General features: G+C 48.9%; 1 protein-coding gene across 2 annotated transcripts; it reads right to left on the bottom strand.

Annotated features, from left to right (window-relative positions):
• Positions 1 to 6,361: 6,361 nt before the first annotated feature.
• On the bottom strand, positions 6,362 to 18,991 carry mfhas1 (multifunctional ROCO family signaling regulator 1). 2 transcript variants are annotated; one of them, XM_080476864.1, is made up of 4 exons: positions 18,664 to 18,991; positions 15,569 to 18,617; positions 7,668 to 7,868; positions 6,362 to 7,303 (listed from the first exon to the last, which is right to left on the bottom strand). In XM_080476864.1, the coding sequence occupies exons 2-3, from the start codon at positions 18,153 to 18,155 to the stop codon at positions 7,738 to 7,740; spliced, it is 2,718 nt and encodes a 905-aa protein (XP_080332990.1). In that variant the 5' UTR covers positions 18,156 to 18,617; positions 18,664 to 18,991; the 3' UTR covers positions 6,362 to 7,303; positions 7,668 to 7,737. The 2 variants fall into 2 exon arrangements, with proteins under 2 accessions (XP_080332990.1, XP_080332989.1); XM_080476863.1 differs by having other exon boundaries at positions 15,569 to 18,980.
• Between the last annotated feature and the right edge of the window lie 7,910 nt (positions 18,992 to 26,901).

Genomic DNA, 26,901 nt, shown 5'->3' with positions numbered 1-26,901 from the left:
TACTTCCTCTGTCACCCAGCAGAAAGTACCTGGTAGATACAGTACTTCCTCTGTCACCCATCAGAAAGTACCTGGTGGATACAGTACTTCCTCTGTCACCCAGCAGAAAGTACCTGGTGGATACAGTACTTCCTCTGTCACCCATCAGAAAGTACTTGGTGGATACAGTACTTCCTCTCTCACCCAGCAGAAAGTACCCAGCTGGTACCAGTACTTGCTGGTACATGGAGGATCTGTGCTGGACAAGAGCATCCTGCACAGATCCCCAGTTGCCAATGTACACGTCAATAAACCTCATATATTATAGAGTATTTTTTAACGACAGGTAGATGCAGGGAAGATTCTACCTTGCTGACATGTTTCAGCTTCATCTGTAGTCTTCCTCAGAGCTTCATCTGGTTGTGATGACGTGTCGGTCTTTATCAGGTGACCGGCCAGATGAAGCTCTGAGGAAGACTACAGATGAAGCTGAAACATGTCAGCAAGGTAGAATCTTCCCTGCATCTACCTGTCGTTAAAAAATACTCTATAATATATGAGGTTAGAAAGAACTTTAGAATTGTACAAAACAATGTCATTATTCTCTGTACATAATGTTTCTAACTTGTGTTTTTACTGTTGTAGGTTCTGCTGAAGTTTATTAAATAAAGTTTCCTTTATCTTCTGCTTGATATCTTTCTTTACTTGATAGTGTAAGTGATGTGTGTATTTATGTATTTACTCTCACACAGTATAAGCCATGTGTGTATTTATGTATTTACTCTCACACAGTATAAGCCATGTGTGTATTTATGTATTTACTCTCACACAGTATAAGCCATGTGTGTATTTATTCTAAAGAGAAATTACAGCTAATGATTGGAGTTCTTAACTGTAGGATGTATATTAGACAAATGTAATAGAGTACATATTAATGACAACAAGCAGCAGGAATGTGAAAAGCTGGTTACTTCATTTAATAAACATCAGGGATCTTCAGTAAAACAGTAAAATACTAGTTTGTATTAGTAGAACATTTCTGATCAGCTGCTTTCATTGTTCAAGGAGATGAAGAGTAAAATAAAGGCTCATAGGAGGTAGAAGTAATAGTAACACTGTCCTATACACGGAACTATACACTGTACTTTATACAGTACTGTACATGGTACTATACACAGTACTGTACATTGTACAATACACGGTACAATACACTGCAATATACACAGCCTGTATGTGACGGAAAAGGTACTATTTTACAATAATGTTCTAAAATTTAGATCATCATATAAAATATCAGGTACAAATCACCTTCCTGCTGAAGCAGAGAGGAAACAGGTTCCTCCTCCTCCTCCACCTCCTCCTCCTCCTCCTCCTCCTCCTCCTCCTGCTCCTCCTCCACCTCCTCCTCCTCCTCCACCTCCTCCTCCTCCTCCTCCACCTCCTCCTCCTCCTCCTGCTCCTCCTCCACCTCCTCCTCCACCTCCTCCTCCTCCACCTCCTCCTCCTCCTCCTCCACCTCCTCCTCCTGCTCCTCCTCCTCCTCCTCCTCCTCCTCCTCCTCCACCTCCTCCTCCTCCTCCTCCTCCTCCACCTCCTCCTCCTCCTCCTCCTCCTCCTCCTCCTCAGCTTCAGGGTCCTTCATCCAGCCATGACAGCCACCGCGTCATCAAGTACTCGCGTTCCAATTCTCCTTTAACGCCGATGCGCCCTCCTAAATTTGCATTTCCGCACTTCCGAGGACGCTGCAAGTAGTTCCTCGTGACGTAGGCGAGTCACACTGGCGCTCTAAGAATTGGAAAACGGCAAGTATGAAGCTAACATTAGCTTTCAGTTAGCCTCGTAGCTCCGTGAAAAGCTAACAAGGCTGTGTGAGGTGAACAGGACGCTACGACTGGTTTTATGTCTCTGAATGTCCTGAAGCAGCAGTGACCTGTCTGGTTTAACTTCAGGAGGGTGTAGAGGCTGAAGGTGTCTGGTGGAGCTTCAGGAGGGTGTAGAGGCTGAAGGTGTCTGGTGGAGCTTCAGGAGGGTGTAGAGGCTGAAGGTGTCTGGTTTAACTTCAGGAGGGTGTAGAGGCTGAAGGTGTCTGGTGGAGCTTCAGGAGGGTGTAGAGGCTGAAGGTGTCTGGTGGAGCTTCAGGAGGGTGTAGAGGCTGAAGGTGTCTGGTGGAGCTTCAGGAGGGTGTAGAGGCTGAAGGTGTCTGGTGGAGCTTCAGGAGGGTGTAGAGGCTGAAGGTGTCTGGTGGAGCTTCAGGAGGGTGTAGAGGCTGAAGGTGTCTGGTGGAGCTTCAGGAGGGTGTAGAGGCTGAAGGTGTCTGGTGGAGCTTCAGGAGGGTGTAGAGGCTGAAGGTGTCTGGTGGAGCTTCAGGAGGGTGTAGAGGCTGAAGGTGTCTGGTGGAGCTTCAGGAGGGTGTAGAGGCTGAAGGTGTCTGGTGGAGCTTCAGGAGGGTGTAGAGGCTGAAGGTGTCTGGTGGAGCTTCGTCTGATTTTATGAAATGTCCTTTTTTTACCCACTTAATGCTGTAAAAACCTGTGATGGGAGACAGAGACATTCAGTCTGTCCCTCATGTCTCCAGCAGGTGAAACAATAAACGGAGTGTTTCCAAGACTGAAGATAAATATTGTGGCGACATGAATGAGAAGGAATGTTCAGATATAATGTAGAGATAAGTGACTGTTTTCATTATATTACCAAATACATACACAATATTATAATATTGTACATAGCGACAAAGGTAGTATTCTTATGAAAAAGTTTATCTGTCTGTCTGTCTGTCTGTCTGTCTGTCTGTCTATCCAGCCCGTGATGTAGTTTGTTTGTATTGAGTTGCTGTAGATCATAATGTGTGTGACGTCATTGACAGGCGCAGGCACAAACTAGTGTTTATGTCTATGGTCTAGTCTAGTGTTTATGTCTATGGTCTAGTCTAGTGTTTATGTCTATGGTCTAGTCTAGTGTTTATGTCTATGGTCTAGTCTAGTGTTTATGTCTATGGTCTAGTCTAGTGTTTATGTCTATGGTCTAGTCTAGTGTTTATGTCTATGGTCTAGTCTAGTGTTTATGTCTATGGTCTAGTCTAGTGTTTATGTCTATGGTCTAGTCTAGTGTTTATGTCTATGGTCTAGTCTAGTGTTTATGTCTATGCCTACACCGGCATACATAGTTACATTGTGGCTTCATGGGTCATGTTCAGTTCTGGGAAGTACAAGTACACTGGAAGGTCCATCCAGGTAGATTGTATCTGAATAAAGCTCAGAGAGTATTTCTAAGGTCCAGAGCCAAGGGAGTGAGGAAGGAGAACAAACCATCATATTCCACATTCAGTTTATAAAAACATCCTAGAAAGAAAAGATTCACTCTCATGATGAACGGGGAAGAATACTTAGAACCAAAAAGTACAGTGAAGGAGATCCTGAATTTCTTTAGATACTGTATGATTCTTCTTATTCTAAACAAAATACTGAATTACTTTAAATCATTTATTACTGTAAATGATGAAACCTTTAGAAATGTTAGTGAGGAGGATTTAAAATTGAAGAATCATGATAAAAACAGCCTCTGACTGATCTCCAGGATCAGATAGAATCACTACAAACCTTCTGAAAACACATTAAAACGTTGATATTTGAGGCAATAATGTTTTAATGGAAATGAATTATTGACAAAGAAACAAGGTAGAATTATTTCAGGATGTCTATTTGTCATGTTTCCTTCCCTTCAGGACAAAATAAGAAAAGTGTCTCATCCAACTCCACTCTGCTCGATTCTAAATTCTGCTTTACATTTACATGTCGGTTTATATCCAGATTGTTGGTGAGCCACTAACAGAAGTTTATTCTGTTTACACTTGGGGCTTTAAGCTTCTGAGAGTCCTCGAGTGCGTCCTAATAGTCCCTCCTATCTCCTAATAGTCCCTCCTATCTCCTAATAGTCCCTCCTATCTCCTAATAGTCCCTCCTATCTCCTGATCTATCAACTTTTGCTTTACCCCGGAAGTGTTTTGTGTGGCGGAGGCTCGTTGCTTCCTTTAGAACCTCCTTTAGCTTAGGAACCACTGATGCTTCCTTTAGAACCTCCTTTAGCTTAGGAACCACTGATGCTTCCTTTAGAACCTCCTTTAGCCTAGGAACCACTGATGGTTCCTTTAGAACCTCCTTTAGCTTAGGAACCACTGATGGTTCCTTTAGAACCTCCTTTAGCTTAGGAACCACTGATGCTTCCTTTAGAACCTCCTTTAGCCTAGGAACCACTGATGCTTCCCTTAGAACCTCCTTTAGCCTAGGAACCACTGATGCATCCTTTAGAACCTCCTTTAGCCTAGGAACCACTGATGGTTCCTTTAGAACCTCCTTTAGCCTAGGAACCACTGATGCATCCTTTACCAAAGGAGACCAGCTCATGATCCCCCACAATTCCTTGCGGCGACAACATTTAAAGGAACCCGCTCATCGGAGCGTTCAGGGAAACTCAGGATGACTGAAAAAGGAGCAGATCATGTAAGTTACCAAAGCAATAATCTGCCTAGAACCACTTGAAATCATCTAGAACTCAGATCCCAACTAGGAATGTTCTGGATGTTGTAGAACCAACACAGTAAAGTAACTTTTTGTGCAACATTTAACAATGTGAAATTCTTTTAGTTTCACTTTAGTTTCCGTAGCCTGGCAGCCTCTTTTCCTTTGATTTACATTCAAACCTTGGTTTGTGAGAGAAATCACCTTTTATACTACATTTTCTGATTCTTCTGATTATTATGACGTCATAAAGTAAAAGTGCTGACTAATTGCCTCACCACCGTGATCACCTTTACTAACTCCTTTAGGAAGCTTCCTAACACCTTTCCTCGACTCCTTTAGGAAGCCTCCTAACACCTTTCCTTGACTCCTTTAGGAAGCCTCCTAACACCTTTCCTTGACTCCTTTAGGAAGCCTCCTAACACCTTTACTAACTCCTTTAGGAAGCCTCCTAACACCTTTACTAACTCCTTTAGGAAGCCTCCTAACACCTTTCACTAACTCCTTTAGGAAGCTTCCTAACACCTTTCCTTGACTCCTTTAGGAAGCCTCCTAACACCTTTACTAACTCCTTTAGGAAGCCTCCTAACACCTTTCACTAACTCCTTTAGGAAGCTTCGTAACACCTTTACTAACTCCTTTAGGAAGCCTCCTAACACCTTTACTAACTCCTTTAGGAAACCTAACTCCTTTAGGAAGCCTCCTAACACCTTTACTAACTCCTTTAGGAAACCTCCTAACACCTTTACTAACTCCTTTAGGAAGCCTCCTAACACCTTTACTAACTCCTTTAGGAAACCTAACTCCTTTAGGAAGCCTCCTAACACCTTTACTATCTCCTTTAGGAAGCCTCCTAACACCTTTCACTAACTCCTTTAGGAAACCTAACTCCTTTAGGAAGCCTCCTAACACCTTTACTAACTCCTTTAGGAAACCTCCTAACACCTTTACTAACTCCTTTAGGAAGCCTCCTAACATCTTTCCTCGACTCCTTTAGGAAGCCTCCTAACACCTTTCCTTGACTCCTTTAGGAAACCTAACACCTTTACTAACTCCTTTAGGAAGCCTCCTAACACCTTTACTAACTCCTTTAGGAAGCCTCCTAACTCCTTTCACTAACTCCTTTAGGAAGCCTCCTAACACCTTTCACTAACTCCTTTAGGAAGCCTCCTAACACCTTTACTAACTCCTTTAGGAAGCCTCCTAACACCTTTCACTAACTCCTTTAGGAAGCCTCCTAACACCTTTACTAACTCCTTTAGGAAGCCTCCTAACACCTTTACTAACTCCTTTAGGAAGCCTCCTAACACCTTTCACTAACTCCTTTAGGAAGCCTCCTAACACCTTTCCTTGACTCCTTTAGGAAGCCTCCTAACGCCTTTCACTAACTCCTTTAGGAAGCCTCCTAACACCTTTACTAACTCCTTTAGGAAGCCTCCTAACACCTTTCCTTAAGTCCGTGACATCATCCAGGGGTTAAGGTAAAGTGGATAGGAAAGGAAAAAGGAGGGACTATGAGGACACACCCTGAGTCTGTGTCCCTGCAGGAGGTAAACGATGTCGTCCTCCAGGAGACGAGAGCTGCTGGAGTGAGAAGAGAAGACAATGCAGAGCCACTAAAGCCACTTCCTATTTATTTGGTTTATTTCCTGTTGGACTGTGATATGTGGGGGGACACACACACACACACACACACACACACACACACACACACACACACACACACACACACACACACACACACACACACACACACACACACACACACACACACACACACACACACACACACACACACACACACACACACACACACACACACACACACACAGAGGAGGTCAAGGCTCAATAAAAGGGGGACACGCGTCTGCATATAAAAATAAAAATATTATTTACATCTGAAATCAACAAGAATGAAGGAGGATGAAGAGGATGATGAGGAGGGGGACGAGATTGTCAGTTGAGGGTGTCAGTTGAAATCATGAACAGGAAGTTGTGGTTTCTATTTTCACAATAAAGTTAAATCACGGAAAATAAATATAAATAAAAACAAATCTTAAGGTTGTTGAAAACAAAACATTTTGTGAAAAACTAGTGAAGATTCTATCATGTCAAAATAAAAGAATAAAGTGGAAATTTTCTGGAAAGACTTAATCTTTTGAACAAAATAAAATTTACTCTTATGGCAAAAATAATATTGAAAGGATATTGCCAATTTCAGAATAAAGTCAAAATAGTTAAAAAAAAAAAAAAAGTTTCCAGAATTAAAGTTTGAAAGAATGTTTAAGTTGCTTCATCAGAATAAAATATTTGAAGTGAAAAATGATCAAACAGCTTTGAAAAACTTATTTTCTTTTAAAAAAAATTTCAAAGTTAAAATAAACTTTTATGAAAAAGTTAAAATATCTCAAACTTTGAGGAAAGTGAAACTTGAAACTTGAATTTCTTTGATTTTTATTCTCAAAGTTTCCTCATAAAAAGACAGAAAGCCTCAATTTCAAATTAAAAGCCCTGTTTAAAAGTCACACAGTAAAAATAAGAGTCCTGAAATGTTTCACACATTTACTCTGATTTCAGAATCAAAGTTCAAAATGCTGCAGTGAAGCTCTCTTCTTCTCCTTCTCCTCCTCCTCCTCCTCCTCCTCCTCCTCCTCCTCCTCCTCCTCCTCCTCCTGTGGTCTGTTCTCCTGGTGGCGTCGTCCTGTCGCCTGTCGGAGGAGGAGGAGGAAGTGAGGAGTGGAGGATGCTACGCCGTGTGGAGGTTGTGCTCATGTTTGATCCTGATTGGACGCTGGACAGGAAGAAGAAACCTGCAGACAGGAAGACGGAGACAACCAGAGTTACACGAGACCTCGTTTCCATGACAACGTTTCAAGTGAAAGAAATCGTTTTTGCTTTTTTGTTTCAGAAAAGTTGGACAGGCGACCAAGTTGGATTGTTATTGTGGTGACTGTCAAAATAAAAGTACCATGTCCAGGAGAATATGGACGGGGCGGCATGGAACTGTTTCGCCTCGTTTCTAGTGCGTCGGATGAGCTGGTACAGTACAGAACAACAAAGTACTGAACGGTAAGGTAAAGTACAGTATGGTACCATACAGTGGAAACAAAGCTGGTTTGGTTGACTCCAGTGGAACCCCCCCCCCCCCCCCCCCCCACACACACACACACACACCTATGAAGCAGCCGTCCGACTTGCTGTTGTTGCACCGAGGAGGAGCAGCAGGAAGAGGGCGGGGCTTCCCTCACTGGAGGGCGGGGCTTAATGCGGTCGGGGTCGGGGGGTAGATGAGCGCCACGTTGACTCGTTCTGAGCCGTTTTGGGGACAAACGATTTCGGTTAGACCTTCAGGACGAGGCTGACTCAGCAACTCACCTGGAGAGACAGAGACAAGAACAGGTCAGAACCTCTTTAGACTTAATGAAATAAAGAAATCATACACGGAAAAACCTTCATTTTTAATGATTCTGAAGAGAAAAGTAGAGGAAACATTCTGAATCACTGGAAGTTTCTTTCTGTTCGTCAGTGACAAAGTGGATTTTAAAGAGTTTCAAGATATTAGTCTTTAGTCTGAACATTTCGGGATTTCAGGAGAAGATGGAGCGAGTCACCGAGTCATCAAGTAACTGAGTCACCGAGTCATCAAGTAACTGAGTCACCGAGTCATCAAGTAACTGAGTCACTGAGTCATCAAGTAACTGAGTCACCGAGTCATCAAGTAACTGAGTCACCGAGTCATCAAGTAACTGAGTCACCGAGTCATCAAGTAACTGAGTCACCGAGTCATCAAGTAACTGAGTCATCAAGTAACTGAGTCACTGAGTCATCAAGTAACTGAGTCATCAAGTAACTGAGTCACCGAGTCATCAAGTAACTGAGTCATCAAGTAACTGAGTCACTGAGTCATCAAGTAACTGAGTCACTGAGTCATCAAGTAACTGAGTCATCAAGTAACTGAGTCACTGAGTCATCAAGTAACTGAGTCATCAAGTAACTGAGTCACCGAGTCATCAAGTAACTGAGTCATCAAGTAACTGAGTCACCGAGTCATCAAGTAATTGAGTCACTGAGTCATCAAGTAACTGAGTCACCGAATCGTCCAGACAGTCTTCCGGACATCCTTCTGATGTTCAACTGTCATTTCAGTGAGTCAGCTTTGGCAGTAACCACCCGCAGGGGGCAGTAACCACCAGCAGGGGGCAGTAACCACCAGCAGGGGGCACCGCGGGCCCCAGCAGAAAAGCAGTGAACAACAACAACACAGAAACATGTCAAAGCAGCTCAGAGGAAACAAAGGAGGATCGATGAGCTGCTGCGCCCTGAGTGCTGTCTGACAGGAAACTCTGCAGCCTGCAGGCAGGGCCAGGGCAGGGCGAGGCTCCTGTACACTCAGTAAACATCTGCAGTGTTCTAACAACAAGCTTGGACCAGTTTGGTCCATTCAATGAGTCTAAAACAGAACCAAAACCCAACACCAGAAGAAAGCAGGAATGGATCAGAACCAAAAGTCTAAACAGGCTGGAGAAGTGTGTGTGTGTGTGTGTGTGTGTGTGTGTGTGTGTGTGTGTGTGTGTGTGTGTGTGTGTGTGTGTGTGTGTGTGTGTGTGTGTGTGTGTGTGTGTGTGTGTGTGTGTGTGTATGTGTGTGTGTGTGTGCGCGCGCCTGGATTAAACTCGCGTTAATACCTCTATTTCAGGACATCTGCAGCTCAATAAGACCTGATTTTAACACACACACACACACACACACACACACACACACACACACACACTGAGCCAGTACTTCCTGTCTGATCCTTCAGGATTGTGCCGACTCAGCGTTTTCATGACCTCTGACCTGGTCTGATCGATTCAGAATCTGCAGGATTTGGTGAATAATTCCTGGCGGTTTAATCCAGATTATAATCCTGTGGGAGCAGGGACCGACCGGGACCAACCTAGACCGGTCCAGATTGTTTCAGAGACCATCAGGACATCGGACACATTGAAGGTCTGGTTCTGTTCCTGAGTCGGACCAGTCCGAGTTCTGTCTCCAGCACTGGTTTCTCCTGGAACCAGACCAGTTCCACTAACCACAGCGGAAACACCCGGAATCAAACCAACAAACAATAATCAAACCAATCTCCTCTATTCTAGTAGATCTGACTGATTTCAGACGAGACGTTCTGATGATTGAAAGACTTCACTCTGAAATGAGACGAGTTTGAATGCCCCAATCACCCTCACCCCACCCCCCCCCCCCCACCCCACCCCCGCCCCCACCCCCCCACGTAACAGGAAGCAGACTCCAGGAAACTTGCTGGATGTCGGATGTTTGGAAACAAGTCGTCTCTTCTGGATCCATTGTGAGTTTTTCTGAGCAGGAGGAGGCAGAGGACCAGACCCAGAAGGAGGACCTGACCTGGATCAGCAGGTCTCTGGTCACAGCAGCAGTGACAGAAACACTCTGTGACCTTTAGACCAGAAACCAGATCCTCCTGCTCAGCGCTTGTCTGGAAATAGTCTCTGCTTTACAAGACCTACAGGACCAGAACCCGCAGAACCAGAGACTGCAGGACCAGAGACTGCAGGACCTTTAGCCTAGGAAACACTGATGTATCCTTTAGAATAGGGGTTCTCGATTCCGGGCCTCGAGGACCGGTGTCCTGCCCGTTTTTGCTCTCCCAGCTTCATCACACCTCGATCTTACACCTTTCACTAACTCCTTTAGGAAGCCTCCTAACACCTTTCCTTGACTCCTTTAGGAAGCCTCCTAACACCTTTCCTTGACTCCTTTAGGAAGCCTCCTAACACCTTTCCTGATCCCTGTGACATCATCCAGGGGTTCAGGTAAAGTCCATAAATAAGGAGATAGGAGGGACTTTTCGGACATACCCAACGAGTCATGACACCACGGAGGAAACTTTGTTCTGATTGTCTCGACTGAGCATGTGCAGTACACCGAGTTAGAGTTCCTCTGTTTCCATGGAGACAGAGTTTTCAAAAAGTTGCACTTTCAATAATTCTGAGCTCCGTTGCCTGTCAACGAGACCCGAGAACTGTGGGACCAGAACAACACACACACAGTCACATGTGAGAGATCACGCTGGGATCACCGCTAGTGATGTAACAGGATCAGACTCATCTCCGTTCTGGAGGTTAACCTCGGTTCAGGTTAACAACACACACTCCAACACACACTCCAACACACACTCCAGGAGGACAGTGAACAGACAGATTGAGTCTGTTTGAGCCGAGGAGTCACACATGAGTTTACAGAGACACTCTGTCAGAGCTTCAGAAACAGACCAGAGGTCTCTCACACACACACACACACACACACACACACACACACACACACACACACACACACACACACACACACACACACACACACACACACACACACACACACACACACACACACACACACACACACACACACACACACACACACACACACACACACGTCGTTTCCACCAACAAGAACCAGGTTCTAGTTCAGGGTCGGTTCTTAAATGAGCTCCGCCAAAGAACCGGTTATTTTTCCACCGTTAGCGGAGCCAGTAGAGCTACGTCACTGTGTCACTCCAAAGCGTGATACGTCACTGATTCCACTAATTGTTCACGTCCGTCTTGTTTTAGTCCAGAGCCCCAGAGTGGACATAGAGGGGAACAAATAACGCTTGTTTGAGTTTGGGTCTTATTTTTCACCATTCCAACATTCCAGAGTGACTTTCTGCTCCTTTCACTTTATTTCTGGACGTGTCTGAATCAAAAGCTTCAACATGGAGGAACGGAGGTGTAGAATGATAGAATGATAGAATGAAGGTGTAGAATGATAGAATGGAGGTGTAGAATGATAGAACGGAGGTGTAGAATGATAGAATGGAGGTGTAGAATGATAGAATGGAGGTGTAGAATGATAGAACGGAGGTGTAGAATGATAGAACGCTGCTCTAAAAGCTGTTTCCATGGTAACCTAGGTAAACCCTCTGAGCCAAGCTTTCATTTACAGTAGTTTGTGGTTTGTTTTTTAGTTGCTGATGAACTCCAGAGATACCTCCAGAGATAACTCCGCCCCCAGCTGATGATGCGTCGAGTCCCAGTCTGGCTCCGCTCTGGTCCAGCAACGAAGTGGGGCCAGCGTAGCAGCAGTTTAGCCCCTGATAGGCCGGGGCTTTGGAGGTGGAAAGACCAAGAACTAGTGCTGAGTCTGGTCCTGGACCAGAACTAGAACCTCCCAGAAATAAAGTGAAAGCAGCAGAAAGTCACTATGGAGCTGAAATGTTGAAAAATAAGACCCAGGATCATTTCTTACTACTAAAGAGGAGGCATGAGAATGAGATCTTCTCTTTCTGGACCAAGGTGAGTTTAACACGTCTGTATTTCACCTGCTTTAGTTAGAAAACAACAAGATCTAATGAGCTCCGTGGAAACGAGGCTCTTAAAGCTCCAGAGCAGCAAATATGAGGGGATGGAGGCGACATTGGTGAAAAATATAATACGAGGGAAGGAGAGAGTAACTCTCTGTCTCCAGTTATTGATCTGAGGTTACTAGTTATTATCTCATTTCCATGTGTTATATGTATATATTTATAGATATATTATTATTTATACTTTTTCTTTCTATGTCCACTCCGGGGCTCGATAAAGGGGGAACTTGTGGTGTGCACCCTGAGGGAGGTTCTCTCAAGCAGAATGAAGTGGGCGTGTCGGTGACGTGCGGGGGGATGTTGGTGAAATGCGGGGGGCTATTGGTGAGGTGCGGGGGTGTGTCGGTGACGTGCGGGGGGGTGTCGGTTCGTGCGGGGGGGTGTCGGTTCGTGCGGGGGGGTGTCGGTTCGTGCGGGGGCGTGTTGGTGACGTGCGGGGGCGTGTCGGTGACGTGCGGGGGGGTGTCGGTTCGTGCGGGGGGGGTGTCGGTGAGGTGCGGGGGGGGTGTCGGTTCGTGCGGGGGGGTGTTGGTGAGGTGCGGGGGTGTGTCGGTGACGTGCGGGGGTGTGTCGGTTCGTGCGGGGGGGTGTCGGTTCGTGCGGGGGCGTGTTGTTGACGTGCGGGGGCGTGTCGGTTCGTGCGGGGGGGTGTCGGTTCGTGCGGGGGCGTGTTGTTGACGTGCGGGGCGTGTCGGTTCGTGCGGGGGGGTGTCGGTGACGTGCGGGGGGGTGTCGGTGAGGTGCGGGGGGGTGTCGGTGAGGTGCGGGGGGGTGTCGGTGACGTGCGGGGGGGTGTCGGTGAGGTGCGGGGGGGTGTCGGTGACGTGCGGGGGGGTGTCGGTGAGGTGCGGGGGGGGTGTCGGTGACGTGCGGGGGTGTGTCGGTGACGTGCGGGGGGGTGTTGGTGACGTGCTGTGGGGTGTTGGTGAGGTGCGGGTGGGATGTTGTTGACGTGCGGGGGGGGTTTTGTTTACCTGCGGGGGGGTGTTGGTGAGGTGCGGGGGGTGTTGGTGAGCTGCAGGGGGGTGTTGGTGAGGTGCGGGGGGTGTTGGTGAGCTGCAGGGGGGTGTCGGTGAGGTGCGGGGGGTGTTGGTGAGCTGCGGGGGGGTGTCGGTGACGTGCGGGGGGGTGTCGGTTCGTGCGGGGGGGTGTTGGTGAGGTGCGGGGGGCTATTGGTGAGGTGCGGGGGTGTGTCAGTGACGTGCGGGGGTGTGTCGGTTCGTGCGGGGGGGTGTCGGTTCGTGCGGGGGCGTGTTGTTGACGTGCGGGGGCGTGTCGGTTCGTGCGGGGGGGTGTCGGTGACGTGCGGGGGGGTGTCGGTGACGTGCGGGGGGGTGTCGGTTCGTGCGGGGTCGTGTTGGTGACGTGCGGGGGGGTGTCGGTGAGGTGCGGGGGGGTGTCGGTGAGGTGCGGGGGGGTGTCGGTGACGTGCGGGGGGGTGTCGGTGACGTGCGGGGGGGTGTTGGTGAGGTGCGGGGTGTGTCGGTGACGTGCGGGGGGGTGTTGGTGATGTGCGGGGGGATGTTGGTGACTTGCGGGGGTGTGTCGGTGACGTGCGGGGGGGTGTCGGTGACGTGCGGGGGCGTGTTGGTGACGTGTGGGGGGGTGTCGGTGAGGTGCGGGGGGGTGTCGGGGACGTGCGGGGGGGTGTTGGTGAGGTGCGGGGGGATGTTGGTGATGTGCAGGGGTGTGTCGGTGACGTGCGGGGGGGTGTTGGTGACGTGCTGTGGGGTGTTGGTGAGGTGCGGGTGGGATGTTGTTGACGTGCGGGGGGGGTTTTGTTTACCTGCGGGGGGGTGTTGGTGAGGTGCGGGGGGTGTTGGTGAGTTGCAGTGGGGTGTTGGTGAGGTGCGGGGGGTGTTGGTGAGTTGCAGTGGGGTGTTGGTGAGGTGCAGGGGGGTGTTAACAGAGGAAGTGCGGTGACGCACAGGGAAAACTGTTTGACAGGTGAACTGACATGTGGCTGGAGGCGATAAAGAAACGCCGACTCGACTCCTTCGTCCGCCTCGTCTTTCCCAGCCTCTCCAAACTCTTCATTCCAGTCTTGACTTACATCAAAGTTCAGTCCTCGCTCCACCCTGTCCTTACTTTGTTGAACTGGTATCATGAACACTTCTACCAGTGAACACCATGGTGAGGGTTAACCACTGGTAAACAGTTAGTGGAGGTCCGGAGGTGCGGTAACTTTAACGTCAAGGTAACACCTGGTTAAAGTTAACACCTGGTTAAAGTTAACCCAGGTGAAGAACAAGAAGATAACAGTGCTGTTAAAGTTAACGGCTGGTTAAACGATAACCCACTTTTGAAGAACCGGGCCCAGGAGAACAGTGGGGGGGGTTTGTGGTCACCACCTGCAGAACCTCATTTCCTCATGTTGTCTGTTTCATTGATTCACACTTAGTGTTGCTTCCTACCTGGACAGCTTGATTTCACACCAGTGTGATATACTTGGAATCACTTTGTGTTGTTTAGGGGTTCCCTTTAGCTTTTGGAGCCGTGTATTTAAATCAGAGTAATAGATACTAATGAGTTACTGTTCAAAGTAGTTACATTACATGAACAAGTTACTTTATAACTCAAGTTAGCAGTTAGGAGGTGTGTGTACTTTCACTCCTGCTCTCCGACTCTGCAGCTGATAATCTCGTTATCGGATATGTCAGTATTAAATCTTCTCAACGTGCAGCGTGTGCAGTGGACCGCCTCGCCCTGCACGACTCCCATGATGCACCACTGCTGCCCTGTCTGAGCCCCACCATCCCTCCCGCTAATGTTAGTATGTTTGTTCCGAAAGTCTCAGTCGCCCTGTCGACCAGTTTATACCAGAGTGGAAACCAGTTTATACCAGTTTAAACCAGTTTATACCAGAGTGGAAACCAGTTTAAACCAGTTTATACCAGAGTGGAAACCAGTTTAAACCAGAGTGAAACCAGTTTAAACCAGTTTATACCAGAGTGGAAACCAGTTTAAACCAGAGTGGAAACCAGTTTAAACCAGAGTAAAACCAGTTTAAATCTTAAATAAACCAGCATTTCTTTGCATAAAATAAATGAGGAACAGAAAGCCTCATCAAAATCTTCCGGAGTGTGAGAAGTGTTCTACTCAACGCCAGAACTTTTTGGTTGTTTTAATGATCAATCAGCCCATCACTTCTGCTGCGCTGCAAAATAAAGTCCAGTTTACTGTGAGTGTAACTGTCCGGGGGGGTCTGGTGAAGTCGGGGGGGGGTACAGCCTGAGACTCTGTGGAGCCTCGGAGCTTCAACTGAAACATCCCGACCATAAAAGGTGACGGTGCTGCAGAGAGCAGGAAGCTGCTGCTCCAACCAGACACTGACCTGGTGAAAGTGGGTGAAAACCAGGGTAAATCTGCTCCATGGTGAATGTTTAGAGTCTGTTACTGTGTGTGTGTGTGTGTGTGTGTGTGTGTGTGTTTTCAGTCCTAAAACTAACAGCAGCACCAACTAGCAGCCCAACAGGAAAACTACATTGTTTTCACTGTTTCTGCCGTCGCCGTGGAAACGGACATGATAAAAGTTGGATGGATGGTTTTCTCTGTGAATAAAAGTCCACACACACACACACACACACACACACACACACACACACACACACACACACACACACACACACACACACACACACACACACAGTAACAGACTTACCGGGGAAGGCATGCGGGCTGCTGGCGCCGCCCTTCAGGCACTTGGAACAGAGGATGTGGACGTTGTAGTCGAGGCCGGGCCACTCCAGCAGCAGCGAGTTGAGCTCCTCCAGCAGCGGCGTGACGGCCTGCCACGCCGTCCAGATGTTGGGCAACGAGGCGCGGCTGGCGATTGACAGTGTGTCCTCCTGCAGCCGCCCGCCGGCGGGCCGGTGGCTGACGACCACTGGCACCTTGCCCCTGTAGGCCACGATCTGGTGCCGGCCGTCGGAGCGCCGCACCACATGGCGGTTGATCCGCACGCTGAACCGCGTGAAGAGTCCAGGGGGGAAGAGCGAGGGGAAGCTGTACCTGATGTGCAGCTGCTCCACAGAGAACGCGGGGCCGGCTGGTGGCGAGGCTCCGCCCGACGGCGAGGCTCTGCGTGATGGCAAGGCTCTGCGCAGCGGCGAGGCCCCACCCAGCAGTGAGCCCCCGTTGGGTGGCGGCATGTCCTCACCTACCAGCTCCTCCACCCGGGCCTTCTCGCCAACGCCGTCGCCCACGTAGCTGGGGAACTTGTAGCAGGCGATGGCGGCCCCGTTGAGCGGCTTGCCGCGGGGCTTGTTGATGCAGTAGCAGACGCCCATCTTCTCCAGCAGCTCTAGGATGAGCTGCAGGTCCTGCTGCGTCTGGACCAGCGGCCGCAGCAGCAGGCGGATGATGTTGGCCGGCAGCACGCCGTGGCAAAGGAAGCCCTCCACGTGGTGCCGCAGGTGACTCACCCTGAGACCCTCGCCCTTCTCGTCCTCGATAACCAGACTCACCCGGCCCTTGTTGCCGCGCTCGCCCTCGGACAGGAGGCGGTCCAGCAGCGTGGACTCGTCCCGCTGGAAGAAGACGTTGAGGATGGCGATGAAGTGCGGCAGGTTGTGGAAGACGTACTCCCTGAGGGTGAGGCTATCCTCGAAGTACAGCAGCTTGCCGCTCTCGTGCAGGTAGGACAGGGCGCTCTGCAGTCGGTCCTCGGTGAGCCCGGCCTGCAGGCCCAGCCGGGCCGAGTCCCACCACGACAGCCACAGGTCTTTGGGCTTAAAGTGTAGTTCCTCCAGCGTCTGCCAGGACTTGGGCAGCACGCGGTGGAGGTTGGGGAAGATCTCCCGGTGGGCGGCCATGGATGTGAGCTTATCCCGCAGTCGCTGGACGTTGGTCTGTGTCTCGGCACCGACGTTCAGGACAGGCGACAGCACCTGCAGCCGGTGGTTCAGCACGTACTGCAGCTGGGCCTTCCGGCGCCGCAGATTCTGGTCAGAGACGGCGTAGAAGAGGACGTGCGGGCTGGAGGCGCGGACACTGTAGCCCTGCTCCAGAGCCCCGTCCACCTGCTGAACCAGGCCCTGAAGGCTCTGCACGTCGCGTCGCCCCTGCACGCCAATCTGACGATGGATGTCCAGACTCTTCTCCTCCAGCTCCGCCTCGCCGCACAGGTCGGCGTGCGTGCCCACCAGGCACACCACGGCGTGCGGCACTTTAGCGCAGAGAAGGTGGAGGAAATGCCCCACGTGGGCGTAGAAGTTTTTGGGTGAGTAGGTCTTCATGTTGATGGTGAGGATGTAGAGGGCGCCGGGGGACAGGAAGAAGGGTGTGATGAGGTCGTAGTTTTGCTTCCCTGACAGGTCGTACACCAGGAAGGTGAGGTGACGATCGGCGTCTGCCACCCAGGGCGTGACCTCGATGCCTTTGGCTCCTGGAGCTCCGGCGGCGTCGCGCGGCGTGCTCACCAGGCTTCGCCTCAGCCGGGTCTTCCCGGAGTTGGTGCGTCCCATCAGGACCAGCTTGAGCCGCGGCCTGACGCCGAGCTGCGACTGCGCTAGCTCCTTCTGGTAGAGCGCGATGGACGGGATGCCTTTCATGCACACCTCGTACGGCGGCTGGATGAGGGGGTTGTCCTTCACCTTCCAGATGTTCACTCTGGACAACTTCCCAAAGTTCTCCGGCAGGATGGCGATCTGGTTCCCCTGCAGGACCAGCTCCTCCAGGTTCTCCAGCTCCACGATGGCGTCGGGCAGGAACGTGATGCTGTTGTTGTCCAGCCAGAGGTTGACCAGCCGCTCCAGTTGCCCGATCTCCTCGGGGACGTGGGTCAGCTGGTTTCTGCTCAGGTACAGCTCCTCCAGACCCGTGATGCTCAGGATCGCCTGCGGGAAATCCTGGAACTCGTTGGAGGACAGGTTGAGCATCTTGAGCTTCTGCAGACGACCGAAGGCTGGCGGCAGCACAGCGAGGCGGTTCCCGTCCAGCATGAGGCTCTCCAGCTGCAGCAGGCAGCAGAAGCCGTCCGGCAGTGACAGCATGTGCAGGCTGCTGAGCCACAGGATCTTGGCGGAGCGCAGCTCCGTCACGTCGGCTGGCAGCACCTGGAACTTGTTCCCGGAGCAGTCCAGCTCCTCCAGCTCGCCCAGGGCCAGGATCTCGGCAGGGAAGCGGTTCAGCTTGTTGTGGTCGGCGTCCAGGGTGCGCAGGCGGCCGAGGCTGGAGAAGGACCCAGGCAGGTCGTGGAGCTCATTGAAACTGATATCCAGCTCCTCCAGGGACTGCAGCGCCCCCATGTGGGCGGGCAGCTGCTGTATCCTGTTGTGGCTGACGCAGAGCTTCTTGAGCCTCCTCAGCTGGTCCACACCTTCTCCTAGGCCTCGCAGGAGGTTGTGGCTCAGGTCTAGCTCCAACAACTGCCCCAGCTCCAGCACCACCCGCGGCAGGGTGGAGAACCTGTTCCTGCGGAGCACCAGCACGCGCAGGTTGTTGAGGGCGGAGCCCAGCGCGTCGGGTAGCTCCTGTAGGCAGTTGTTGCCCAGGTTGAGCGCCTCCACCTCGGAGATGTCCTCCGGCAGGACGATCTGGTTGTCCTTGGAGCAGAGGGTGAGCTGACGCAGGTCGCTGCGGAGCTTCCGGGAGCGCAGGGCGGCATCTCTCCACAGCCGCGCCGTGCGCAGGTTCTGCTCGTCGGTGGCGCAGCGGCCGGAGCCCCGGTGCTCCTTCTGGAGCTCCTCCTGCTGCTCCTCCCGGTGCTCCTCCCGGTGCTCCTCCTGCTGCTCCTCCCGGTGCTCCTCCCGGTGCTCCTCCTGCTGCTCCTCCCGGTGCTCCTCCTGCTGCTCCTTGTTTTCATGCAGGCTCTTCATGGCTGTCCTGCGGAGCGAAGCTCAGCGGCCCGCGGAGCCGCGCGGCGTCGGGAAAGGATCGAGCGGCGGGTCGGAGGCGCAGGCGGCCGCGGAGGCATCGTCTTCCCCCGGACTCCTCCACCGCGACGCCCCGGGCTGTGCTCCGGCCTCAGCCCCGGCAGCACGCTCCGAGCCGCGGCCGCAGCTTGCTCGGCTCTCCGGGACTCATGGCCGACCTCCGGTGCTCTGGTTGCGGGCGGATCCAACACTTTGTGCGGCTTTACTGTGCGTGAGGGCGGAGAGTGAAGCCAGGGAGCAGCCGCTCACTGCGTCAGGGCCGGAGGACTCCTCCTCTTTCTCCTCCCCCTCCTCCTCTTTCTCCTCCTCCTCCAGCTGAAGTCTTCCTCACCAAGATTCACTTCTTCATCAGATTTCTCCTCAGGATGAGAAACATGAAGTTTCCACCAAAAACTCAAAACACTAAAATATTTCTTCAAAAATCCACAAATAAAGTTTCAAATGTGAGTTTATGATGAAACTGAGCCTGAAAAGACAAACTTTACTCAGATTACTTTGCAGTGCTTGGGGTTTCTCTCCAGGTAAAGGACTGTAGCTCCACCTGGTGGCCAACACGAGTCAGTACAGAGCCATGAAGGTTCCTCACGGTCTCACCTGAAGGGTTCACACCACCTCCTGGTCTCTTGTTTACCTGAACCAGTTGTGTTCCGTCCAGTTTAACCAGTTAGTCAAAATTAGTCAGTTAGTCAGTATGTTAGTCATATAGACCGATTCATACATAATGATTCATACGTAAAGATTCATACACACCAATTCAAACGTACCTTTACGGTCTCCAGACGCCAGTTTATTTATTTTCTGTGTGCTGCGTCAGTGTGGGAGTTATTCGGCCAGCAATTAAGTCCGTCCATCCATCCATCCATCCATCCATCCATCCATTTTCTCCCGCTTATCCGTTTGCGGGGGTGGCAGTCTGAGCACCGTCACCCAGCTCAATCAGTTAAGTGTGTGTCTTAATTGTTCGCTCTTCTGGAGGGACTCCCCAGCAGACCCCGCCTCCAGCCCGCCCTCCTCTACTGCTGCTCAGTGTTTCCCTGCTTGCTGGTTGGCCGGCCCCCTCGCTGTCATCATCGCTTCCGGCCAATCACCTCTTCACAACGCTCCTCTCAACCCTTTAAAAGCTGCATAGAGTCCAGAGCAAGAGCGGCTGTGGTTTGAGCTGAGCAGTCCGCCTCGCACCATGGGGGTTTTTCTCCTGTTCCATTGTTGCATGATATCTGACGACGAGGATTTAGTTTGGTCACACACTCGTAGATTGATTGAGTAAATATCTAGTTTATGGGGGGGGGGTTGGGTTGGTGACAGGGCAGAGTTTTGTTTTAATTGTATTTTGCTTTGCCGTCACCCGCAGCCCTTCACTTCAATTGTTACCCTTTAAAGGAAATTTACCGCCGAGGCTCCCCTTCCTGAAGCCCGATCTCTGGGTAGTGTTGGAGCCTGCGAGCGTGTTTTTCTGTCCCGTGCCGTTTTCTGACAAAAGCGTGGCTTGTATTGCTTCTTTATTGTTGTATATAAATAAACGCCTGCGTGCCTTATTCACTTTATGTTCTTTGTTTGGTTTTATGTTGCTTCCCTTACCGCAAGACATACACTGGGTTGTAACACGGACCGATTCATACGTAACGATTCGTTCATAATGATTCACAGTCCCAATTCATACATAACGGTTCATACGTAATTATTAATAACAATTCTTTACGTAACGATCCATATGTAACATCTGTTCATAATGATTCATACATAATGATTTGTTCGGAACAATTCAGAAGATGATTGGTTGACTGGTTGACTGGTTGAGTGGTTGACTGGTTGAGTGGTTGACTGGTTGAGTGGTTGAGTGGTTGACTGGTTGAGTGGTTGACTGGTTGACTGGTTGAGTGGTTGAGTGGTTGACTGGTTGAGTGGTTGACTGGTTGAGTGGTTGACTGGTTGAGTGTACCACGCCATTATTTTATTTCACGTAGTTTTTATTAAGATTTGAACAACTTTGACAACATGTACCTTTATTTACACATTTCAGTTTGTAATCTCTCTTGATCAGCTACTTTATTGATCAACATGGCAACTAGGGATGGTAATTAATGAGATTCTTACGATTCCATTCATGATGCTGCTCAACAAAAGGGTCTTTTTGGGATTAATTATCGGTTCTTTATCGATTCTCATTTTGAAGAAAAGTAGATTGTTTGTAGCCTTTAGAAGCTTTTTGACTGTTTTCATGATGGTTTCCTGACCAGAAGGTGGAGGTCACCTGGAACACTACGACCTGGTCGTTCTGGGAAGGAAATGCTAGCGCAGCACTTTGAAAGGTTTTTGGGTCTCGGAGCTCCAAAAAGTCGTAACTTTGACTTTGAACTTATGTTAGCTTCCAGTTATCTGGGGACTTGTAACCTGGAATCATCTTCTCCCAAAACAAACTCATGGAAGTCTAAACTCCAGAAGGTTCTGGACCTGAGTCCAGTGGAGGGCTCGGGCCGGAGCAGCAAACTGGTGGTGGGGAGTTCACAGGTTCGATTCCCACAGCAGACAGATCACCACTGGGAGACCTTGAACATGACCTTTGACCCCCATCAGCTCTGTGTGTGTGTGTGCGTGCGTGCGTGCATATGCGGTCCCTTTGTTGTTGCCGTGGCAACACAACATTTTAAACGATTCATAGAGCAGGGGCAACAGATTCGATTGAATCCAGTCCAGATTTGATATAATCCAATCCAGATTAGACAAATTAAATCCAGATTAGATTGAATCCAGTCCGGTTTAGATTGAATCTTGTCCAGTTTAGATTGAATCCAGTCCGGTTTAGATTGAATCTTGTCCAGTTTAGATTGAATCCAGTCCAGATTAAATTGAATCCGGTCCAGTTTAGATTTCGTCCAGTCCAGATTAGATTGAATCCAGTCCAGTTTAGCTTTAGTCCAGTCCAAATTAGATTGAATCCAGTCCACTTTAGGTTGAGTCCAGTCCAGATCAGACTGAATCCAGTCCAGATTAGACTCAATCCAGTCTAGATTAGACTGACTCCAGCCCAGATTAGACTGACTCCAGTCCAGATTAGATTAAATTCAGTCCAGATTAGACTGACTCCAGTCCAGATTAGATTAAATCCAGTCCAGATTAGATTGAATTCAGTCCAGATCAGACTGAATCCAGTCCAGATTAGATTGAATCCAGTCCGGATTAGATCAAATCCAGTCCAAATTACATTGAATCCAGTCCAGATTAGATCAAGTCCAGTGCAAATTAGATTGAATCCAGTGCAGATTAGATTGAATCCAGTCCGGATTAGATCAAGTCCAGTCCAGATTAGACTGACTCCAATCCAGATTAGATTAAATCCAGTCCAGATTATACTGAATCCAGTCCAAATTACATTAAATCCAGTCCAGATTAGATTGAATCCAGTCCAGATTAGATCAAGTCCAGTCCAGATTAGATCAAGTCAAGTCCAAATTAGATTGAATCCAGTGCAGATTAGATTGAATCCAGTCCGGATTAGATCAAATCCAGTCCAGATAAAACTGAATCCAGTTCAAATTACATTAAATCCAGTCCAGATTAGATTGAATCCACTCCTGGTCAATGTAGATAAGGGAATTTCCCCAATGGCATTAATAAAGTATGATTAGTTACTTTGATATCTAAGTACTGACGGTCCCGGTAATGCCGTGGATCATTGCAGTTGAACTGGGGATGAAGTTAGTCCCTGTCCCGGGTCGTAACGCAGACAGACGGATTGAAACGCAGACAGACGGATTGAAACGCAGACAGACGGATTGAAACGCAGACAGACGGATTGAAACGCAGACAGACGGATTGAAACGCAGACAGATGGATTGAAACGCAGACAGACGGATTGAAACGCAGACAGACGGATTGAAACGCAGACAGACGGATTGAAACGCAGACAGACGGATTGAAACGCAGACAGACGGATTGAAACGCAGACAGACGGATTGAAACGCAGACAGATGGATTGAAACGCAGACAGACGGATTGAAACGCAGACAGACGGATTGAAACGCAGACAGACGGATTGAAACGCAGACAGACGGATTGAAACGCAGACAGACGGATTGAAACGCAGACAGACGGATTGAAACGCAGACAGACGGATTGAAACGCAGACAGACGGATTGAAACGCAGACAGACGGATTGAAACGCAGACAGACGGATTGAAACGCAGACAGACGGATTGAAACGCAGACAGACGGATTGAAACGCAGACAGACGGATTGAAACGCAGACAGACGGATTGAAACACAGACAGACAGATTGACATACAGACATACAGACAGACAACTCTCCGTATGCACTGACAAATTCAGGCTACACCAACGCCCCTGTCACTCGGTGAAAATGATGAATCTTACAACTATTTTCACGTCCGTCTAAAGTAACTTCCTCAACAGCACTTGTTAGCTGTAGCACTAGCTTTAACACTAGCATTAGCCGCAGCTGCAGTCTTCATTAAGCAGCAGTTCCAGCTGATGCTAATGCTAACAGTGGGTTGAGTTAAAGTTAGAGTCAATGGCAGAAGAGCCCACTGAGACTCCAGTAACATAGTTCCATCAGAGTAATCAGTTACTACACAGATAAAGTTACCTTGTGGCATCGAGCAAACAGCTGTTTATCCGTCACGGCAGCAACCTCGCCGACCCCCAAGAGTGTCCGCTCCACCCACATTGTGTGTGTGTGTGTGTGTGTGTGTGTGTGTGTGTGTGTGTGTGTGTGTGTGTGTGTGTGTGTGTGTGTGTGTGTGTGTGTGTGTGTGTGTGTGTGTGTGTGTGTGTGTGTGTGTTCAGACTTGTAAAAGAATATATGATGCTCCCATAAGGCTCAGGCCTGATGTGTACAAAGTTCAGTGAAAATGTCTGATAAACCAGACATAGGTGTCAGTAAGTTTCGGTTCAAAATGTGCCTGTCTGGCAATTCGCCCGGTCATGCAGCTGCAGCAACTGTTACAGGAAATGCCCTTATATGGAGGTGCGTCTCCAATAGAGAAGCTTATGCGCTGTGCTCAACATCATGCTGTTGTCTATTTTAAATGTCTCTGTGACATCCGCAATTCTGAGAAGCTAAATAAAGATATGTACCTGGTGAAACCACATGCAGAGGGCTGACGCCCTAAAAACTGTATATAAACTGCTGTTTTTGGGGAGGCCACTAGGGACGCATACCAAGATGGCAGCATAGAGCGGAGCTCCCAAGTCGATTAGGTGAATTATCCCCCAAAACTTAGAAAAAACTTGAAAAACACGAATATTTGATCAACGCGAAATGAGCGGGGGACGAGGAAAGAAAGGTTCAAGGAAGAAAACCATGTCCAATGACCCAGAAGAACCCGACCACGAGGTCGAACCAATGGAAGGGGAAAACGTGAGTGTCGAACAGCCTCATTTATTAATGGAGAGTCTCGGTGTTATTACAACAGAAATACGGAACTTGAAGAAAGAGCTGAAAGAGGATCTTACGAAATTCGGAGACGACTTCAAAGCAGAAGTCAGACGAGAATTCGCCGGGTTCAAAGAGGAAATTAATAAAAAAATTGAACGAAACGCCGAAGAAATTAAACAGCAGCGGAAGGATATTGACGAGATGCAGGAGCGGGTGACTGAGCTGGAAGAGTGGAGCGTGGAGGTGAAATATACAATCCTCACGTTACTACAACAACAAAAGAAACTACAGGAAAAGTTGACCGAGGTGGAGGGACACGGAAGACGCTGCAACTTGAGGATTTATAATGTCGCTGAAAGGGACGGTGAATCCGTGCCTGGGCTGGTTGACGCGCTCCTTCACCGGGAACTCGAGTTACCGGAAAGTTCCGAGTTACAAATTCAGCGAGCGCACAGGAGCTTTGGCAAAAAACCACCAGCGGGACGTCTCTGAGATCTGTTGTGGTCAATTTCCTGAAATACCAGACAAAAGAGGATATTCTGGCCAAAGCATGGAAAAAGAAGATTGAAATCGACGGGAGACGCATATTTTTTGATCACGATTATCCGATGGAGGTGATGAAGAGACGCAAATCATACGCAGCGATTAAAAAGATCCTCCACGGAAAGAAGATCCGCTTCCAAACACCGCTGGACAAGATGAGGGTCCACTGGCCGGAAGGACCAAAGACATATAACAACGCCGAGGACGTGCTACAAGACATGAGGAAGCGAGGGATGGAGACGCCTGAAAGACATGATGGCGCGGCCCACACCGGAGCGCCGCTGGAGGAGCGCCATCTCGAGGAGCGCCATCTCGAGGAGCGCCATCTCGAGGAGCGCCGCTCGAGGAGCGCCATCTCGAGGAGCGCCATCTCGAGGAGCGCCATCTCGAGGAGCGCCATCTCGAGGAGCGCCGCTCAAGGAGCGCCATCTCGAGGAGCGCCGCTCGAGGAGCGCCTCCAGAAGGCGCTTCAATGGCGACGCGTCGGAGAGAAACGGGGGCAGAGCGGATCCGCTGCAGCATTAGAGGATCTGAGTCAGGACGCAGGAAACCGAGCAAAGGAAAGACTAGAAGAGTTTAAAGATAAAGCAGTGATATCTACCTGGTAAACAGAGAAAAGGTTTGGTTTCTTTTCTCTTGTTTGTGTTTTATTCACTGAACCTTTTGTGTTTTGGACAATAATCGACAGAGAGAGTTACTAAATTAATAACTGTTGGACTTATCTGGTGACATGGGAAGACCTACATCAGGTCTTCCCCCGAACACTAGGGGGGGCCCTTTTTTGTTTCCAGAAGGTTATCCCCCACTCCTACCAACGGGGAGATGGGGTCGGTGTTGTGAGCGGCCCCTGTTTGCTGTGGAGTTCAGGTTCTGTGTTTGACCTCTTTGTGTTCTCAGGGCTGTGTTTTTTGATATTGTTGATAAAGTTACAGTTGAGGGGCCGAGGATCATTTCAAGGGATTTAAATGATGCAACATAGAGATATAAAGGTGGTGTCATTAAATGTTAACGGCTTGAAGAATGTCAAAAAAAGAGATAAAACTCTAACCAAGCTCAGAAAGGAAAAGATGCAGGTCATCTTCCTTCAGGAGACGCGTCCGTCACGGGAGGAGCAGGCTGAGTTTAAAAAGTTCGGCTATAAGAACTCGTTTGTCAGCTCATTTGGAGAAAATCATAGAAGAGGAGTGGCAATATTGATTTCTAACGCTCTGGGGTTTGAGATGATCAAAGAAATAAACGACAAGGAAGGGAGATATGTCATGGTCAAGGGTACTCTGGAAAAGGAACTGGTTACTCTGTTTAATGTGTACGCACCCCCAGGATGTGGGAAAAGATTCTATAAAACAATATTTGATCTTTTGAACTCAGAAACAGAAGGGACATTGATATGTGGAGGGGATTTTAATGAGGTACTGGATTATAGGTTGGATACGACAAGTACAAAAGGAAGCAAAAAGAAAATGAGTAGTTATGTAAACATGTTGGTGTCACAGATGGACATGTTGGATGTATGGAGGGAACTCCACCCACTTGATCGAGATTATACCCACTATTCAGTCCCTCATGCCATGTACTCCAGGATTGATTATTTCTTGTTGAATAAGAGTGACATACACAGAATAAAGGAGTGTCGGATAGGGGTAGCTGATATATCAGATCACAGTGCAGTTTATCTAAACATTTATTTGAATAATGAGAGGAAAAATACAATATGGAGACTCAACGAAGGTATTCTAAACAATAAGGGGCTGATTACAGAATTGAAGGGAGAAATTATGAGATACAGAGAAGAAACTGATAATGGGGAAGTAGATCTGACAATTTTATGGGACGAGAGGGAAGCTGATATCATACACAGCTTAAAAAAAACAGATTAGAGACGTATCAAAAGCAAATTGGTAAATTAAAAGAATTGGAACAGCAACATAAACAGTCAAAGGACTCAGAGGTATATACTCAGATTCAGGAAGTAAGGAAAGAAATAGATGATATACTGTTAGAAGAGGTGGAAAGGAAGGCAAGATTTTGTAAACAAACGTACTATGAGGGAGGAGCAAGAGCCACAAAAAACATTGCCAGACGTATAAGGAAACAGCAAGCCTCAACAAACGTACATAAAATAAGGGACCCCATCACAAATGTAACTCTATATAAACCGGAAGAAATAGAGAAGGCTTTTGA

Source organism: Lipophrys pholis (assembly GCF_963383615.2).
Source record: "Lipophrys pholis genome assembly, chromosome: 12".
Lineage (NCBI taxonomy): Eukaryota > Metazoa > Chordata > Actinopteri > Blenniiformes > Blenniidae > Lipophrys > Lipophrys pholis.
The sequence above is the reverse complement of the archived record's forward strand: the minus strand, read 5'-3'. Positions and strand labels throughout refer to the sequence as shown.

Excerpts from the sequence above, each read along its gene's own strand:
- mfhas1 (XM_080476863.1), bottom strand. The coding sequence starts at position 18,725 with ATGAAGAGCCTGCATGAAAACAAGGAGCAGCAGGAGGAGCACCGGGAG. Across the intron at positions 7,869-15,568 it reads CAGCCCGCATGCCTTCCCCG|GTGAGTTGCTGAGTCAGCCT; the intron begins GTAAGTCTGTTA and ends CTGTCTCTCCAG.